This window comes from Vanderwaltozyma polyspora, genomic scaffold, assembly GCF_000150035.1.
Source record: "Vanderwaltozyma polyspora DSM 70294 KpolScaffold367 genomic scaffold, whole genome shotgun sequence".
NCBI lineage: Eukaryota > Fungi > Ascomycota > Saccharomycetes > Saccharomycetales > Saccharomycetaceae > Vanderwaltozyma > Vanderwaltozyma polyspora.
Window position 1 is genome coordinate 17,941 of NW_001834587.1, and position 18,803 is coordinate 36,743.

General features: G+C 31.6%; 5 protein-coding genes across 5 annotated transcripts; 3 read left to right on the forward strand and 2 right to left on the reverse strand.

The window, feature by feature from the left end:
- Window positions 1-899: 899 nt before the first annotated feature.
- Window positions 900-4,016, reverse strand: CIN1 (Cin1p; the record flags this gene model as incomplete). Its single annotated transcript, XM_001642859.1, has 1 exon — window positions 900-4,016. The coding sequence occupies one exon, from the start codon at window positions 4,014-4,016 to the stop codon at window positions 900-902; it is 3,117 nt and encodes a 1,038-aa protein (XP_001642909.1).
- A 1,972-nt stretch (window positions 4,017-5,988) lies between these two features.
- PUT4 (proline permease PUT4) lies at window positions 5,989-7,743 on the forward strand (the record flags this gene model as incomplete). The annotated part of the gene is made up of 1 exon (XM_001642860.1): window positions 5,989-7,743. The coding sequence occupies one exon, from the start codon at window positions 5,989-5,991 to the stop codon at window positions 7,741-7,743; it is 1,755 nt and encodes a 584-aa protein (XP_001642910.1).
- Window positions 7,744-11,750: 4,007 nt separating this feature from the next.
- Kpol_367p8 (pyruvate kinase) lies at window positions 11,751-13,256 on the forward strand (the record flags this gene model as incomplete). Its single annotated transcript, XM_001642861.1, has 1 exon — window positions 11,751-13,256. One exon carries the CDS (start codon window positions 11,751-11,753, stop codon window positions 13,254-13,256), a length of 1,506 nt encoding a protein of 501 aa, XP_001642911.1.
- A 254-nt stretch (window positions 13,257-13,510) lies between these two features.
- Window positions 13,511-16,153, reverse strand: REV1 (deoxycytidyl transferase; the record flags this gene model as incomplete). Its single annotated transcript, XM_001642862.1, has 1 exon — window positions 13,511-16,153. One exon carries the CDS (start codon window positions 16,151-16,153, stop codon window positions 13,511-13,513), a length of 2,643 nt encoding a protein of 880 aa, XP_001642912.1.
- A 1,307-nt stretch (window positions 16,154-17,460) lies between these two features.
- Window positions 17,461-18,273, forward strand: TYE7 (Tye7p; the record flags this gene model as incomplete). Its single annotated transcript, XM_001642863.1, has 1 exon — window positions 17,461-18,273. One exon carries the CDS (start codon window positions 17,461-17,463, stop codon window positions 18,271-18,273), a length of 813 nt encoding a protein of 270 aa, XP_001642913.1.
- Between the last annotated feature and the right edge of the window lie 530 nt (window positions 18,274-18,803).

Sequence of the window (18,803 nt, forward strand, 5' to 3'; positions counted from 1 at the left end):
AACAATTAATTGCCCTCATCGTTTCTTGTTCAATTAATGAAGATGTTGTATTAATACTTATCTATCTTTAAGCAATTGGAAAACATTTTGCAATTGGCTAATTATATTTGTCAAATATATCTATCTCATTCCAAATAAAATGGATATCAGATTTTATTAAAAGTTTATCACCATATATCCGTTGTCTTCAATGAGGTCTGATAACTATTAGCACTATATTTCATTGTATCTCCGAATTATAAGACATCTGCCATTTCACTAAATATTATAATTTTCATTTCCTCCTAATCATATAATTTTGAATAAAATGAAACTACAAACGATTCTTATCAGCTTTTTAGATATGAATAAAAATGTCAAATAGTTTGGGTTCACATTTGAATTAATATAACACTGTTTTAGGTGAAATGTATTTATCAAATAGCTATTGGATCTTGCCGTTATTCGATTTCATTAATCGTTTTGAATGTTTCATAATTAGTCGGTCAGAAATACCTCTTAGACTAATATAAAAGCCTTTCTGGATAAATATGAAGTACTTCTTTTGTATAAATATTGTAATATACTCAATATTTAAATGTTTTGGTTGAAAATAAAAACAAGAACTTATTCTTATCAATTATTAAGATATTCCAGAATCGTTAAATAGTGCAAACGACACAATGACATTTCATCATACTTTTTGAACTTAAATTGAATAGAAATCATAAGATATGTATCGAGTCTTAAACTGTGAAGTATTTGGGTTTATCAGATTACGTATGGATATATTAAATACCTAAAAAGAACTAGTAGTGTTGCGCCAGGCACACTATTATGACGTGATCTATAAATTATAATGCATTGGTAACACTAGTTGAAGATTTCAATTTTAGATGATACAGATAAAAGTTATGCCATCAAATAATTAATTTACTATCCTTTATATTTATTATGGCCGTAGGATCTCTGCATGTTTTCTGCAAAAGATTTAGCTTATCAAATTCTCCAAATTCGATATATAATTGTGCTAAACCTTCTATGGCACATTGTTGTAGCTTCAAGTTATTATTCTTATTGTTCTTGTTATTTATAATTTTTATCATGTGATTAACAACTGTAGTGGTTAATTCGTTCTTATAATCATGCATACCTTTCGAAAGTGCTATTGGTAGATGTGACATCATTTTTAGTGCCTGAATTCTCATTAAATTATAACCTTTCAATAGTTGCATGTTAAATAATTTTGCAAATACACCTGCAAAATTGAAAGCTGGGTCAACTGTAATACCAGATTCAAACAATCTTACCCAAAATTGTAAATAGGTTACTGCAACCTTACCAAGATCTCTGCCTGATCCATTATTTTTTGAGGATTTTGGACAATTATTATTTCTATATTCTTCAATTTCCTTTGCAGTTGGAATTATTCTAATCAAATTATTGCATACTTCTAGCCTGTCCAAATCTGTTTTCAAAGAATAGTAATATTTCAAGAATTCATCAATTGCAGATTTTATTTGGGTATCAGTTGAATGAATAGCTCCACCACTCATAAGATACCCTTTCCAAAATTCCTTGTTTGTTTTATCAAAACAGTCATCATAAAATCTAAGAATCAAGCCATCAAAGTTTAATTCAGGATCGAATTTATAATCATAATGTTCAGAAAGGATTTTAAAGGATAAGACTCTTAGTTCTGTTTGAGGCTCACCCATTAATCTTAGTAATTTATCAATAATTGATTTGGTAAGATCAGGAAGATTATTAAAAAATAAATTCGGATTATTACCAATCAACTTCACAGCACTAATACGTACCAATCTGCCTACATCACCTTGTTCTGTAATTGTATAATCATCAAGAAATTCAGAAATCTTCAACAAGACAGGATTTCCAGTTTTTTCAATGACTAATGGAAGGTAGTGGCCAAGTGATTCTAGAACAGTTGAGATACCTTGGCAGTCTAAATGAGGTAGATATTCATAGAAATAGAGAATAAAGATGTCCTCTTTCAATGCAGGCAAAGATGAGCAAGCTAAGGAAACGTTGAACTTTAACATATTCTGATACTCTGCCCAAAATTTACTGTGCGTTTCTTCTAGCTGGAAAGAAATCACTGTTGAGGATTCAGATAATTTCTTTAAGATCTTCTGAAGATACCCTTTAATGGGTTTAAATGATTCGGATTTATTAGATATACTCCTTATTATATGTATCAAAACTGTAGCACTTGAATCATTGAACATAAACTCATTGGGATGAAAATATAATTTTAGAGACCAATATTTTAATATGGTTAAAATTCTAAAAGATTCCCATGGGTCATCTGCATTTTTATGCTTCTTTAGAGTTAAAATATCGTGTACATCCTTATCAATTACCATATGGAAACTTTCCCATTTTAATAAATCATGAAGTTCAGTTAAGAAATAAACAAATCTTGTATTTGAAAGCTGGGATTCATTTTCAAACAAAAAAGTGGATCTTAAATGAGCTAAACTCCAATCAGCTGCCTGATGTCCTCCAACATTAATTAATTTTTTTATTGCTTCGATATTTAGTTTCACAATTTTTACATCATAATTCCTAGTAATATTGAAGGTAACCATCCAGTTTAATATACGCTTCCAAATATTCTCATATTTTTCACTTAATAAGTAATATAACTTGATAGTATTTTCCATAAAGGATTCTTTTATATCAGTAATGGGTAATTCAATAAGTCTCAAAACTGTGACATTATCTAAAATCAATTTACCATGGCGTCCTAAAAGCTCTTGTAATGCAGCAGAGGCAGTTTTTCTTATTAGCAATTCTCTATCATAAAGTGAACTTAGTAAAAGGGTTACAAATAAATCCTCCACTATTGGGATCGGTAGGCTTTTGCTTCTGGCTAATGACCAGCATATATAATTTGACGCATCTCTGATATGGGTACCTGTAATCTGATTGAGACGTTTCTGTTGAAATTTTGATGATTTATACAAAATGTTACTTGAGATCGATTGTAAAACTCTGAGATTATCAAAATTAACTGTGTTAGCTAATTCTGCTATTATTAGAAGTGTAGAATGTAATTCATCAATGTCAATACTATCCCAATCAAACCCAGTTAGCATTTCAGTCGTATGCTCAATTCGAGATTCGACCAACACATCATACATACTATCATTTTTTTGATCTTTTATTAAAAATCTTGCAATTTTACCATATGAATGTGTTATGGAGAATCTGAACTCTGTGAATGGCGAATCTAAATGGTAGAGTATCCACACAAGTATCCTTTCGTTAGAATCCCAATCATCAAGGAAATAATAGATTTTAAAAAGCTTTGGCAATATTTTCACTACATTGATAGCCTTGTATTCTGAGGTTAGAATCCCTTCATCATCTAGGCATATAGATGTTATCTCATCAAGTAAATTTTTATCCATAGATACATACTGCCTCTGCGGTTTTCTTACGAGTAATTTCAAGTATGAATTTATTACACCTGTATCTTTAAATATCTCATTATATTCCCTAATTAAATCATTATTTTTCATAAATAGCTCTGACATTATTCCACAAACAATAGGATAGAATGTTTGATTATTTAAAAAGGTGGAAACTATCATTACAATATGATTATCATTACCAAGTTTAAACGGGGCCATAGTTAAAAGATGCAACCAAGATAGTATCATATACAAAAATTGCCAGTTATCATTAAAATTCCTATCACAATTCTCTAATAGAGTTAAAAGTCTTGGTAAAAGATAAATGTCAGTACTGAGATGGATATTTACCTTTTTCAACTTACAAACTTTTGCAAAATGATAGAAAACTTTTGATACTCTAGTCTGATATTCAAAGTCTTTTTCAAAAAATCCTTCACTAAGATATCCTAAATATACAGGTAATCGATAGTATAATGCGGTAGGATCATTTTCGAATCTATCGATATTCTTAATAGTTTCTTCTAGATCACTTGTAACATCTTTGCATCCAAATTCAATAGCTTGAAGTTTCTGGTTTTTAGTATCTAAAGACATTTGTCATACAGAATCCTTTTCCGATTTCATGTACTATTAATCGTTATGGTCATAAACTAATATTGGATATATATAAGCATCCTAGTAGTAATTTAAACATTATCAATCTTGTTTAGTCGCTGTTTATTAATTAATATGATGCTTAAAATTGCATCATCTACACTTTATTTCTGCTGCTGCCAAAAAAATTCAAGAAAACATCTGATCTCTTGAAAAGCGAAATCTTATGACGTCATTACCCAATTTCGAAAAAGCTGATCGACGCAACAGTCGAACCAGATTGTAAAAGGTACTTGGAATTTAGATCATTCTAAGTCACTTTAACCAAGTATATAATAACTAGTATTATAAATCAGTTGAGTGGGGTAGGGATATTTGATATTTGGTATTTGACTCGCAGGAGAATTACGTATTTACAATGAGGGGAAAAATATGTGGGATATGAATTGAAATTTAACAACAAATTCTTGGCTTATTGCTTTGATAACATTGATATATATTTGGATTGATGATCATTGCAACAGGATATAAACTACATCAATTGAACTAGATATATTTAGAATCTACATTTAGTTCAATGATGTTTGTCCTTATGTAAAAGTGTAGAAAGGTTTAGTCGTAAAATTCATTACCTTATTGTCTAAAGTGTCTAATTATTAAATCAAGTCATACGTTTGTTGGAGAGGATAATGGATATATTCTGATTTCTTTTATCCCAGTAACTTACGAACAACAAACAATCATTTTACAGCAGTTCATCTCCTCGTTATGCAACAATTGAGATTAAATCGTAGTATTTGTCGCTGAGAAAACGTCAAGGTTACTTTATCTTCATTGTCGGTTTTTTTAGGCATCTCCTTGAGTTATAAAGTTCAAGAAATTGTTGCCAGAGGTGCAACAAGTGATTAAGTCAAACAAAAAAGCAAATTGATTATTATTTGATGTCGAAATTTTTACCGGATTACTCTCTTGAAAAGAGTAACAAAGGTGACTACAACTTCTTAACCGTCATTTGTTGCATTAACTTTGTAATGTAAAAAAGGAAATATTTTACTTGATAAAAACAAAATGCAGCAGGATGTCAATTTTGAGGTTTATCGTTATTTTTAATACTTGTTGACTCTTGGCTGCATTTAACCCTTTGATAAGTGGAGGTTAAATAGCTAAGTATTGAAGTAAACCTATCTGTATGCTTTTCTTTCCATTCGGTTTGTAAAAATGCATTACTGTGAGAATTTGTTGTAGCCGTTTTCCCCTGTTAATGTCATTTAACAAAATAACTTGTCATGATCAGTTATTTGTTTAATTCTGTCTAGCTGTTTTAGCCAACTGTTACTTTCTGTTAGAAGTGTTCCTGCAGATAAACATGTAATTATTGCTTCTTAATTCAAAATAAATCAATTTGATGCAAAGTGTCAGTATTCTTTGATCTCAAATGTAATGACCGAGGTTCACATCTATAGTAAAGACGACCTAATAATAAGAGCCAAGAGTGATTTTTTTACAGATAAATATATCAATAAGCAAGATGGAGAGTTTTATACATTAATTTTGATATTTCAGATTATAATGGTTACTTACTGACCACTTTTTTTCTGTTGAGACTGTGGATAAACGGAAAATACTGTAGAGGTTCAATAACATATCAATACCACCCACCCTTTTAAAACACAAGCAGTTGTCAACACTTTTGATCTAGTTAGAAAGAAGGACAATTAATGATAGCTTTAAATTTGCCACTATTTTGTTCCTTAAAATTGTTTTGCCAAATATATTTTTATTCTATATGAATTCTTGTTTCCAATTAACTATATTGAATCTCAGTATCGAAAACTTATATAAATCAAGTTGCTTTCTCGAAAGACTATCAAAATACAACCAAATTCCATTTATATATTGTGTAGGTAATAATATATTATTTAGTTCACTTGTTGATGAGTAAAAACCAAAATTGGGAAGTCATTTCTAAACCATGATGAGTACAATATCTTATCCCAGTTACTCGAAAGAGGAGGAGGAAAAGAAAACTGTTTTCGATAATAGACAAATATTGATCAATGAATTAGATTTAGAGTCGTTGACTAGAGAAAAAATTACTCGATCTGATTCTTCATCTGAAGTTGAGGCAGAAGGCAACGGTAAGCTTAAACAAGGTTTAAGCTCACGTCATGTTCAATTCATTGCTTTGGGCGGTACCATTGGTACTGGTTTGTTTGTTGGTACGAGTGTCACTTTAAAGACTGTGGGGCCAGGAGGATTGGTTATATCTTATATTATTATATCCACTGTAATCTACCCTATTATGAATGCATTGGGGGAAATGGTCTGCTATCTACCTGGTAATGGTGAGGATTCTGCCGGTTCTGTAGCTCATCTTGTTGGAAGATATGTTGATAAATCACTGGCATTTGCTACAGGTTGGAATTACTATTATTGTTTTGTCATATTAGTCGCTGCTGAATGTACCGCTGCTTCCGGTGTTGTCACTTATTGGACGACATCTGTGCCAACAGCTGTTTGGATTACAATATTTTTAGGTATCGTTACATTACTGAATTTTTCTGCCGTTAAGTATTTTGGTGAAACAGAATTTTGGTTTGCCAGTATTAAAATTTTATGTATTTTGGGATTAATTTTAGTATCGTTCATCTTATTTTGGGGAGGTGGTCCTAGTCATGTTCGCTTAGGATTTCACTATTGGAAAGACCCTGGGACTTTTGCCCATCATATTACTGGGGGTTCATGGGGGAGTTTCTTGGATATCTACACTGGTATTATTAAAGGTGCATTTGCATTTATTCTTGGTCCTGAATTGGTGGCTTTAACCAGCTCTGAATGTAATGATCAGAGAAGAAATATTGCAAAAGCTTCAAAAAGATTTATTTGGAGATTAATGTTTTTTTATATTCTAGGAACACTGTCAATTAGTGTCATTGTTGCTTACAATGATCCAGTCTTACTTAACGCATTAGAAGAGGGCAAGGAAGGTGCAGCATCTTCTCCGTTCGTTATAGGAATTCAAAATGCAGGGATTAAGGTATTACCACATATTATTAATGCATGTATTCTTTCAAGTGCGTGGTCTGCAGGTAATTCTTTTATGTTTGCTAGTTCAAGATCGTTGATGACAATGGCACACAATGGGAGTGCACCAAAGATTTTCTGCAAAGTTAATAGATTTGGCGTACCTTACTATTCAGTTGGTTTATCAGCCATGCTATCATGTCTCGCATTTTTAAATGTATCTTCATCTACCGCTCAGGTTTTTGATTGGTTTTCGAATATTAGTACAATTTCGGGTTTTTTAGGTTGGATTTGTGCAATCATAGCTTATTTACGTTTTAGAAAAGCCATATTTTACAATAACATGTACGATAGATTACCATTTAAAACCTTTGGACAGCCATATTTAATTTGGTATTCCTTACTAGTTATTAGCGTTATTACATTAACAAATGGTTATCAGACATTTATTCCCAGGTTTTGGAGTGGATCTGATTTTGTTGCTGCCTATATCACTCTTCCATTGTTTCTGATCTTGTGGGTTGGTCACAAGTTTTGGGCTAGATATAAACATGCAGTTCCCTTATTAAAATTATATTATCCAGTTGATGAGATAGATGTAATTACTGGATTGGCCGAAGCTGAAGAAGTGGCAGAAAAACTAGATATGAATAGAATCCCCCCTTCTACGTATTGGGGGAAATTCATTAATTGGTTGTTATAACCTCATTCATATAATATGAAATTTTTATTTTAAATATTAAATATTCATTTTTATACTAAAAGCATTTTATGATTTGTACAGCACTTTAAAGTTTGGAAATGGGGTTACTCTTTCAAAAAAATGATAATTATCCTAATTACATAACAATTAGTTAACTTTTTTCAATAATAAAAGATCTAAACCCCCTTTCAAAGATTGATATAGATTATGAATTGAACTTCTATTATATATATTTATGCAAAATCCTTAATGATACCATAGTAAATCATTCTAAAGAGATTCAATTCTAATAGAAGATATACTAACTCACTGACAAACAAACCTAATTTGAATCCTGCTCTTGATACTCATAGTGAGAACAATTTATATAGTTCAAGACTGATAAATACTAAGATGATGGAATATTTGATTGCTCCTGGTACACTATTACAATATTAGTAATTGGCGGATTCTCAAGTGGTGGAGTTGATGCAGTAGAATCTTACAATACCCTTCATATAGTTCGCAATGTAAACCTTAAATAACACTCCTGTTATAATATTTCTTTTTTTGTAATTTATATTGTGTTACTCTATCTATTTGATCTTAAGATTTTAAAATTGATATTCGGTTTCCTGACTTATTTATAGCGGCTACCTCAAGGTTAGTTACCCTACTCAATCGTTTTTAGAGCAATACAAATTGGTAAACACGCGATATTCACATGATCCGAGTTGTCTACGAGACAAATACATGTACCTTTTTACGGAAGTAGTCTTCCCTATCAATAGTAGCCTTCTCATTATTTTACTAAAATTTTCTTCCGCATAAATAACCCAAAGCGGTGATATAACCAGATGGAGAGAGAATGGGTCAACGTCATTTCATCATAATATGTTGTAGTTATGTTTATCTCTCATAGTAATGAGAGATAAAATTAAAAAAAGGAAAAAAAATACCTATCAGCAAGGCATGGTTGGGCAGCAAAGTCAAAGCCTTTCCCTCAAATAAGGTAGCCAAATAAGGAAATTGACTCGTCAACAGACACTAAATCGACTGTAGTATTGGACTGCCTTAAGCCTCGCCTGAGCCTTGCCGGAAGTCGGGTAACATAATGTGATAGTCCTACTATGTATTATTTCATAACCCTAATTATACTTTTGTACGATGTATATCCAACACTGACACACCTCTCTATTGTCCAAGTAATACCCTCTTACTGAATGTAATTATATTACCAGCGGTTGTCTCCATTCCTTTGCCAATTAGTCCTATTTATTCCAAGTGTAATTTATGACAAGAAATGTCATTCTTGGTACTATATTTGTGACGTTGTTGCATCGCAATAATTTTTACCAATTAGGTATGAATGTACCTCCATTAAAATGAAGGTGATCTAATTTATTACACTTTTATGTTTTGAGACGCTTTTGTTTTTGCAATGTTTGTATTGAGACTTTCAGTTGGAGCTTTGATCATTATCCAGTTACTTTTATATAGAGATCTAGACGTACATTCAGAAAAAAATATTGAAAAATACCAAATTATATTTTAAACTATTAAAAGTGAAGTGCTTCACCTTAACAAACACGAAAGAGAAGAGCTTACAATAAGATAAGTTCAAACATACAAATTAGTTAGTTGAATGCCGACTATCAGTAACAATAATCATTGTCTGACCAAGAACTAACTAACTAACAAAACGATCGAGTTTACAAGGGAAGATGAAATCATTACATTATCAATATAAGAAACATGGCCACTTCAAACCTAAATCTAAATATGTATGGACCTTTCGAAGACAAACCTTGAGTTGAAGTCCTTTGGGATACGAGGAAGACAGCAAAATACTTGAGATTAGGTAATTAAGGTAGATAAAATTGATAGAATTGATGTATTAGGAGCTGTGTCTAAAACTGAACACTGTATGCGTCACTAAATACTCTGACGTTCCAAACCCTAGTTGTCTACCCTGTATCACATGGCCTTTGTGTGTGGTGACCTCCAACTTGTCCTAAAATCCTATTCTCTTGGCCTCATATTTGACGCCATTTTAGAAACTTTGACCTTCTGGCTACCGTTTGGCTGCCTCGATTCTGGTCTCGGGTCCACTGAAAAAAGCGGGTACCGAATTACCTGTTCATGCATATACAATCAACAAAGCAATTAAAGACATAATGACACGAATCACAATAACCCATATAACAACGATTATGAATTCCTTTTTTAATTTTTATTTTTATTTTTTTACCTTAGATAATAAAAGTTCCCAAAGTTAAAGCTACTACGCGTCAATTTAAAGCAAGTAAGATTAAACCAAATCGAAATAGTTTGCAGGAACCGATCAAACACGTGAACCATGGCAAATATGAAATTCATTCCGATACTTCACCTACTTATCTTCTCATTAATTGTTTCTTGTATGCAACTTCCCAAAGAGAAAAAACACAACTATATCAAAAACAATAGTTGTTACCTCACTGTTAGTTGATAACCAAATCAATCTATTCTGTCGTTTTTTTCACTCATTCATCATATCATACATTGATTTATCATCTCTACGTATAAACTTAAATGTATACTAGTTTGAATTCCTCCCCTATGTCACCGTTTTCTTCGTTCATTTTAACGTGAGCTGCCACTACCCAAAAAAAACACACAAAACTCGTCATTTCTTGAAGCTATCTCGTTTGTTGTGGTACGATGCGTTCTGGCATAACCGTTTCTTTTTAACCTGTTCGAGACTCCACTATTCACCACACACACGCACACATGAAAAAAGATATTGCAGTAGAATGAAAAAGAAACAGCCGTAGCAGAAACATCCGAACCCAGAATTTCTATCTGGTTTTCATCGCTTTACGCAATATGCTTTTTCTTTTTCTTTTTCTGTGTCTCGTGGCGCTGGTCCAGTACACACAAACACGGCGGTTCTCATTGGGGGTTCCACTGTTTGAAAAGTGGAAGTTGATTCCAATTAGTGGAAGCTGCCATTGTATTTTACATCATTTCGAATTTCGAAAACATCTAAGTGAATAAATTTTGGGTTTTGCGCTAAATTTTGGTGAAAATGCAATTTATATACCTAATGATGCACTAGTAAGAGACGTTCAATTGATTGCATATCCTACGATATTATGTTATGTTAGGCTTTATCTTATACTTTCGATTAACTAACTAACTGCTGTTTCTGGTATTATTTATTATCTATCACTAGGTATCTGCCATAATAACAAGAATAATATACAATCTCTCACAATGAATGAATGAATGAATGCGTGGATGGGTAAAACTCTCTCAATGCGTCCATAAAATTTGTAGCACCTACTATTTTCGATTTATGTTATTTCAAACTTTCTTCTTGTTGAACTCTCTCTTTCTCTCTCGCTCTTCTCAATGCTTTTTGCTGAGAGGTATTATTAAAACTTATGCTCCAGTAGTAGGTAACTTTGCTTTGGAATAAAAAATATTAAATTAGAGAAACAAAATAAAATAAAACGAAAAAAAATATTGGAAATAGGTTATCAGGATATGAATTTTACTCTGTACACCAATTTCTTATACAATTTTATTTTATTTCTCAAATTTAATATTTTTTTATTCCTTTTCAACTAATTTAGTACTCATTCTTTCTCATCATCATCACATTATCATGTTGTCCTAGTTCATTCCCTTAGCAGACATTATCGAATATATTTCTATCTTCTACAAGCTATCTTATACAATGTTTCAATATTGTTTTCAAATATACGTACTTGAAAAAGAAAAAAATTTTCTGGTGAATACCTACCTAAACCAAAACCCAAAAAAAAAAATAAAACCCAAAATTTTGAACTTCCCAAACTATATATATATATAGTCAGATAAATCAACTTCAATTGATTATCAATTATGTATATCTTCCAATTTTGCTATTTAAGCCCTTTCTTTTACTATATATTTCTTCTTCTTGCACTTATCTTTTTCACTTTATACTTATTTCTATTCCTAGATCCCCAGAGAAACATCCCATCTCAGAAATATACATCATGATGCAATCTAGATTAGGTAGATTGACTACTTTGTCCTGTGACACTAACAACCAATTGAGAAGAACTGCCATCATTGGTACCATTGGTCCAAAGACCAACAACCCAGAAACCTTGGTTGCTTTGAGAAAGGCTGGTTTGAACGTTGTTAGAATGAACTTCTCTCACGGTTCTTACGAATACCACCAATCTGTCATTGACAACGCCAGAAAATCTGAAGAATTATACCCAGGTAGACCATTGGCTATTGCTTTAGACACCAAGGGTCCAGAAATCAGAATGGGTACCCCGTCAAGAAGTTGGCTTCCCATCCCACCCAAACCCGGAATGATTTTCCCTACCGATGACAAAATTGCCAAGGCTTGGGATGACAAGATCATTTTCGTCGACTACAAGAACATCCCCAAGGTTATCTCCAAGGGTAAGATCATCTACGTCGATGACGGTGTTTTGTCTTTCGAAGTTTTGGAAGTCGTTGACAACCAAACCTTGAAGGTTAAGTCCATGAACGCTGGTAAGATCTGTTCCCACAAGGGTGTTAACTTACCAGGTACCGATGTCGATTTACCAGCTTTGTCTGAAAAGGACGCTGCTGATTTGAAATTCGGTGTCAAGAACGGTGTTCACATGGTCTTCGCTTCTTTCATCAGAACCGCTCAAGATGTCTTACACATCAGAGAAGTTTTAGGTGAAGAAGGTAAGGACATCAAGATCATCTGTAAGATTGAAAACCAACAAGGTGTTAACAACTTCGATGAAATCTTGAAGGTCACTGACGGTGTTATGGTTGCTAGAGGTGATTTAGGTATTGAAATCCCAGCTCCAGAAGTCTTAGCTGTCCAAAAGAAATTGATTGCTAAGTGTAACTTGGCCGGTAAGCCAGTTATCTGTGCTACCCAAATGTTGGAATCTATGACTTACAACCCAAGACCAACCAGAGCTGAAGTTTCTGATGTCGGTAACGCTATCTTGGATGGTGCTGACTGTGTCATGTTGTCCGGTGAAACCGCTAAAGGTAACTACCCAATTAACGCTGTTACCACCATGGCTGAAACTGCTTTGATTGCTGAATTAGCCATCGCTTACTTGCCAAACTACGATGACTTGAGAAACTGTACTCCAAAGCCAACTTCTACCACTGAAACTGTTGCTGCTTCCGCTGTCGCTGCTGTTTTCGAACAAAAGGCTAAGGCTATCATTGTCTTGTCTACCTCCGGTACTACCGCCAGATTGGTTTCTAAGTACAGACCAGACTGTCCAATTATCTTGGTTACCAGAAACCCAAGAGCTGCTAGATTCTCTCACTTGTACAGAGGTGTCTTCCCATTCGTCTTCGAAAAGGCTGAAGGTTCTGACTGGACTCAAGATGTTGACGAACGTTTGAAGTTCGGTATGCAAAAGGCTAAGGACATGGGTGTCTTGGCTGACGGTGATGCTGTTGTTACCGTTCAAGGTTTCAAGAGTGGTGAAGGTCACTCTAACACCATGAGAGTTACCATTGTTTAAACAACTCAAAGCTATTAAAGATCTATTCAATTTTTTTAGTGTTTACTTTTGTTAACTTCTCAATTATATAAGTAAGAAATGAGTTTATGAAATGCATTTTTTCCTTAAGTATAACTTTACATAATTTTAAATAAGATGTATATTGTAAAGTAATAGAACATTTATAGAAGCTCCTCCTGTCTTATTACAATCTCTTCATTATGGCGTTAAAGTATATAATTATATTTATTACAAGTTGTCGTCTAATCAGAATTTCAAATATTGAATTCAATATTCAATTTCCTTTCAGTTTGGAAAGTATGTTTATTCTTATTCAGAATTGGGATCATTCTATTCAATAGAACCTGTTCCCACTGTTGAAATCCAGTTTCAACTGAGTTATTGTATACATTCAGAGTTTCATTTGTTGAATTTAAATTAAGTTGATTTGAAACCAATTCAACCAAACTTAAAACCATATGGATCCGGTTTGTATTTGCTAATTTGATGAGGTATTTTTCGAACAATTTTACATCTTTTACATGAGGTCCTGCATCATTTAGTGTCGCATTTATCCAATTTGTTACTAGTTTTGATATTTTTTTAAAAGAAGTCTCGCCTTGGAAACTGATTTGTTTGAATATAGAGTCTTTACCTTGGAAATGAAATTTACTCTGTCTAAAATTATTCTCTCTTTTTCTGGCAGATTCCTTTACATCATCCAATTTGGAATGCTTTGCCTTTTTAATAATTGTCAAGTCATGAATTACTTCCTTACGAATTTGAGTTGGAAGTTCTTGAATAAATTTCTCTTCTTCTTTTGTAGGAGAGAACTTCTTATCAATTTGTTTCTTCGGTTGTAAAGATCCTGTTCTCGATGAAAATATGGCAATTTCTCTTTTATTTAGTTCTTTTCTAATAGTAGGCTTTAATTTCTCGGGAATTTTGTTAAAAGTATCATCAACAATAATTTTCTTAAAGGGAAGTTTCAATCTATAGTCAACATCATTAGTATCAATCAACTTATTAAACTGAATAGATACACCTCTCAATTCTGTTGGCGGACAACTTAACATTCTAAATAAGCTTTTAACTTCAGTTGCAATTATTCCTATATCAGATGTAGGGAGACCTAATTTACTATTCTTACTAAAAGAATCACAGAGCCCCATACCCATATATTTTAAAGGATTCTCTGGCGCTGACTTTGCCTTTCTTGAAATCTTTAGAGTTACTTGGTCAATTTTAGAGTTCATATTAATTAATTTATCAACAAGATATTTGGCACACCTATCGATAAAAACATCAACCTGGCCAATATTTTCGAATCTAATACCCCAGTTTATTTCCATAGATAACGATTTTCTTTTGAAAACTTCATCAGGATCATATATCATTTTAGTGCTCTCATTATCATCCAAACCTTTTAATGCTAAATTAAGTTTTTCACTTGTCTTATTACCAAGTATATTTTTCAAATCATTATTAATTACCAATTGCTGCAGGTTATACAATGAATTTTGATCTTTTATATTGAACTGTTCATCCAATTTATTTAGAGTTGCATTTCCAAAACCTGGTAGGTCAGTAATCTTAAATTTTTTCCAAAATTCAACATTATTTGCTATGTCAGAATTTGAGTTTACGACATAATATCCATCTGGTTTACCCAATCTTAATGCCAACCTTGCAAGTATTAGTGATTCAGCACAACCAATACTTACTGTACACCCACCTGTTTCTTGGTGAACCAGATTTCGTATAGTTTCACATACTCCATTGAGGTCAATGAAAGGATCTGGATTTGATATAACACATATAGCTTCATCAATTGAAATTGGTAGGATTAATTGGAAAAGTTCAAGTTCTTTAAGAACATTGTAAAATATTTTTGATTTCAATTCAATTTGCTCAAAATTATAAGGCAAACATATTAATTTCATTCCCTTTGGACATAATTTTTCAGCTCTCGATACCCACATACCATTTTTGATACCTAAATTTCTTGCAACATAATTGCAACTAGCAATGTCAGAATTTTTTGAACCATGGCAAACCAATATCGCATCTTTATTAATATCTATAGCCATATCTGTCACTGATAATGCAGCAACAGTAGCAAAGAAACAGTCAAAATCTACATGAAATATTTTCAATGTATCCTCTTTTTGAATCTTTCTCCTGGTATTTGAAGATAACAAATCTTGAACAAAATTGGACCTTAATTCAGATTTCCAAGTGGATAAATGATGAAGACGTGAATTTTTAAAATAATTTTCAATAAAACTTGGATCATTACAATTTATGACACTACTTGTATCTCCATTTTTAATCTCTAAGTTTTTAAGTTTTAATTTTGATTGACCAAAATTAACATCAGATACCAAAGAATATTCTTGCCATGGTAAAAGTTTACCAGCATTAATTGAGTTCATAATCCAATCAGGATTAACAACCTTATAATTTGCATATTCTAATTTCTTTTTCAATGGTAACTTAGAAGCTACAATATGAGTTGCACTACCTTTTGCAGATAAGAAATGCAAGAATTTACCACCATGAATCACAATTAGCTCATGCAATTTTAATCTATCTGGATTTGTATGACCATTTATGTAGATAGTACAATTTTCAAAGATTTTTAATTTATCTTTATTATTATTTAATAAAATCTTATCTTGCTTTGCTTGTTTTGCCCTTTTATCTCTAAAATAATCACCTCTGGTGTAGTTTTTTCTCTTTGGATTTTGTTTCTTCGATAAATCATCATCATTAGTATTTTTATTTAAATCCATATTTCCAGCATCATCATTAGCATACGTTGTTGTGCCATTTTGCGATATATGTTCCACATATTGTATTAGAGAATCATCATCTAATGAAGATAAGAATGAAATTTTATCATCATCACAATTCATTACAGTACTTATTTATTCTTCTTACTCTCTATATTGACCAATCAATCGAATAAAGGTCAAACTTATCAATAATTTAATGTACTTCTTAAAGTGAGGTTTAACCTAAAAAGACAAAAGAAGCTTCTCAGTCAAGTAGTTGTAGTGATATGTAGGAATATAAAAAAAAATAGGTGTGAAGCCTATAATGGCCATACTACTGATGATTAAAGTGAAATAATCAACGACTGACAAGTGATAGCAGGTAATTAGATGGAAAAAAAAATATTAATATAATTTGAATAGACAATAACCTCAAATTTTGCTGATGTAGTAGTGTAGTTACCAAAAACCAAAAACCAAAAAATCGTTCCTTTGTTAGCCGTTTAACCACAACCTTTTTGAGGTTAAACACAAGTCTCCTATTTATTGTATTGTCTAGACTTTTGTTGATAGATAGAGAGAATATGGTAAAAAGACTCATTCAGCTTTATTGCCCTCTCTCTACCGTTCTTGTCCAACAAATTGGTTCCAACCTAAGATGCTTACAGGAATGAACTATATACAGAGACAAACAAAGAGAGAGACCTGACCTTGTCGTAATGCAATTGAAACAATAACCACTTCAAATTAAACCCACACGACTTCGCCATACCTTCTCAAATAAGTAGTTTCATATGGTTATTATTTCGAATTTCGAAATTCGAAATAATAATATCCATTTCCCCTTTTTAGACCTCTAGTTTCTTCATTTGGCTATAATACTCCTCCTGGCTTTAATCGTTGGAAATTGTTGTTATATCAAAATAGTTCGTTTCGAAACAACGAGTTTACAATTCAACGACTTTTCTTACAAGGTCTCTAATACTACCTTCAATAGAATAGTAGTAACCTTATAGACGTAAGTTTTGGATATTATTTATCAAAATTAATGAATGATTGATATAGTATTGGAAGTTAAGTGACTATAACCTCATTTAAATTCTATTTTAGTTTAATACCTTGACAAACATTGTGAATTTGATAAATATATATATATATATATATTAATTACGTAAAAGTATCTGGTCTGCTACGATATTTTTAATGCTCTACCTTTAAAGGTTTCAATATCAAAATTATTATATATATACATATATACATATACATATATATATAACATTTTGGTTTTACTATTGAATTGGTAGCTTATATATAAATATATATATATAAACATTACATCTTTTATTTGTGTGGAGAAACTTTACAGTTTGAGTTGATTTCATTTTAAATATCCAAAGACTTCAATTGAATTGTCAAATAGATCAATAGGATAGAATTTGTATTGACTAATGAGTGATAATTGTGATTTAACTAATATTAAAAGAATTGAAGAATCAATGCCTTCTTTGGATTCATGGACAGTGCCCACAAATTGCAATGGAAAGAATATTTTCAAAAATAAACAGAAGAGAAATAATAGTCCACAGTTGAAAATTAGTGATACTTCTTCATTATCTTCATCTTCTGGTTCTTGGTTTGAGCCTTTAGAAAATATAATATCTTCTGGTTCAAATTCTTCCAATTCTTCACCAAGTGATAATTCAAATGAATTGAATATGAATGATGTTGATATTAAATTAGAATCTAGTATCACTGATGCAAATTCAAATCAATTTTTAATAAATGGATACAATATGAAGAAGGAAAACGATGAAAACTTTCCTGATCTTCCTGATTTTAACACTTTCCTACGTAATGATAATTCAATTGTTGATTTAAATGTAAGTTTGGATAGTAAAAAGAGGAGAGCTCCAAGGAAAAGATTAACTTCTCATCAAAAGCAGGCTCATAATAAAATTGAAAAGAGGTATAGAATAAATATTAATACAAAAATTGCAAAACTCCAACAAATTATACCTTGGGTTGCAAATGAACAAACTGCTTTCGAGGTGAGCGACTCTGCTTCGAAGGGTAAGGGTTCACCTCCTTCTCAAGACGATACCATTTCATTATCCAATGGTGCTAATAATTCTACAAAATTAAATAAAAGTATGATCCTGGAGAAAGCTGTGGATTATATTTTATATCTACAAAATAACGAACGATTATATGAAATGGAAGTTCAGAGACTAAAATCTGAATTGCAATCTTTAAAAAATTGAAACTGGTGTTCAACAAAAGGGAAAAATATACATATACATTTTATTAAAAGACTTTCTACTCGAAAAGTATGAATTCAATAAGGTTAACAAAAAAAAATAGATAATCAAGAGGTTTCAATATTCCTGGATACCCAATATATTTATGCCATTTTTCATTTAATGGGTTTACGACATAACAAAAGCTATATAAGAATCTTCTACTTTTTAATTTTTTTGATATTAAAATTAAAGGTTAGTTAAATTAAACACAACTAACAATATACTAATATACTCTATTTTTTGTATAAAAAAATCATTTAATATTAATTGATAGTTCATTTGGTTTTTATAAAAGTAGAACTCTAACCTCTTGACTTAAAACACTACTACTGTATTCTTCATTACCGACGTTTTGTCCTTCCAATTGAAATCAATTTGATAAGACTATATCTGAATTCTTTTCAATATATACCAATAGGGAATAAATTTTAGACTTAATTTTGGTTGAAATTGACATATAAATCAAACTGTATCTTGTATTCCAATTCCGT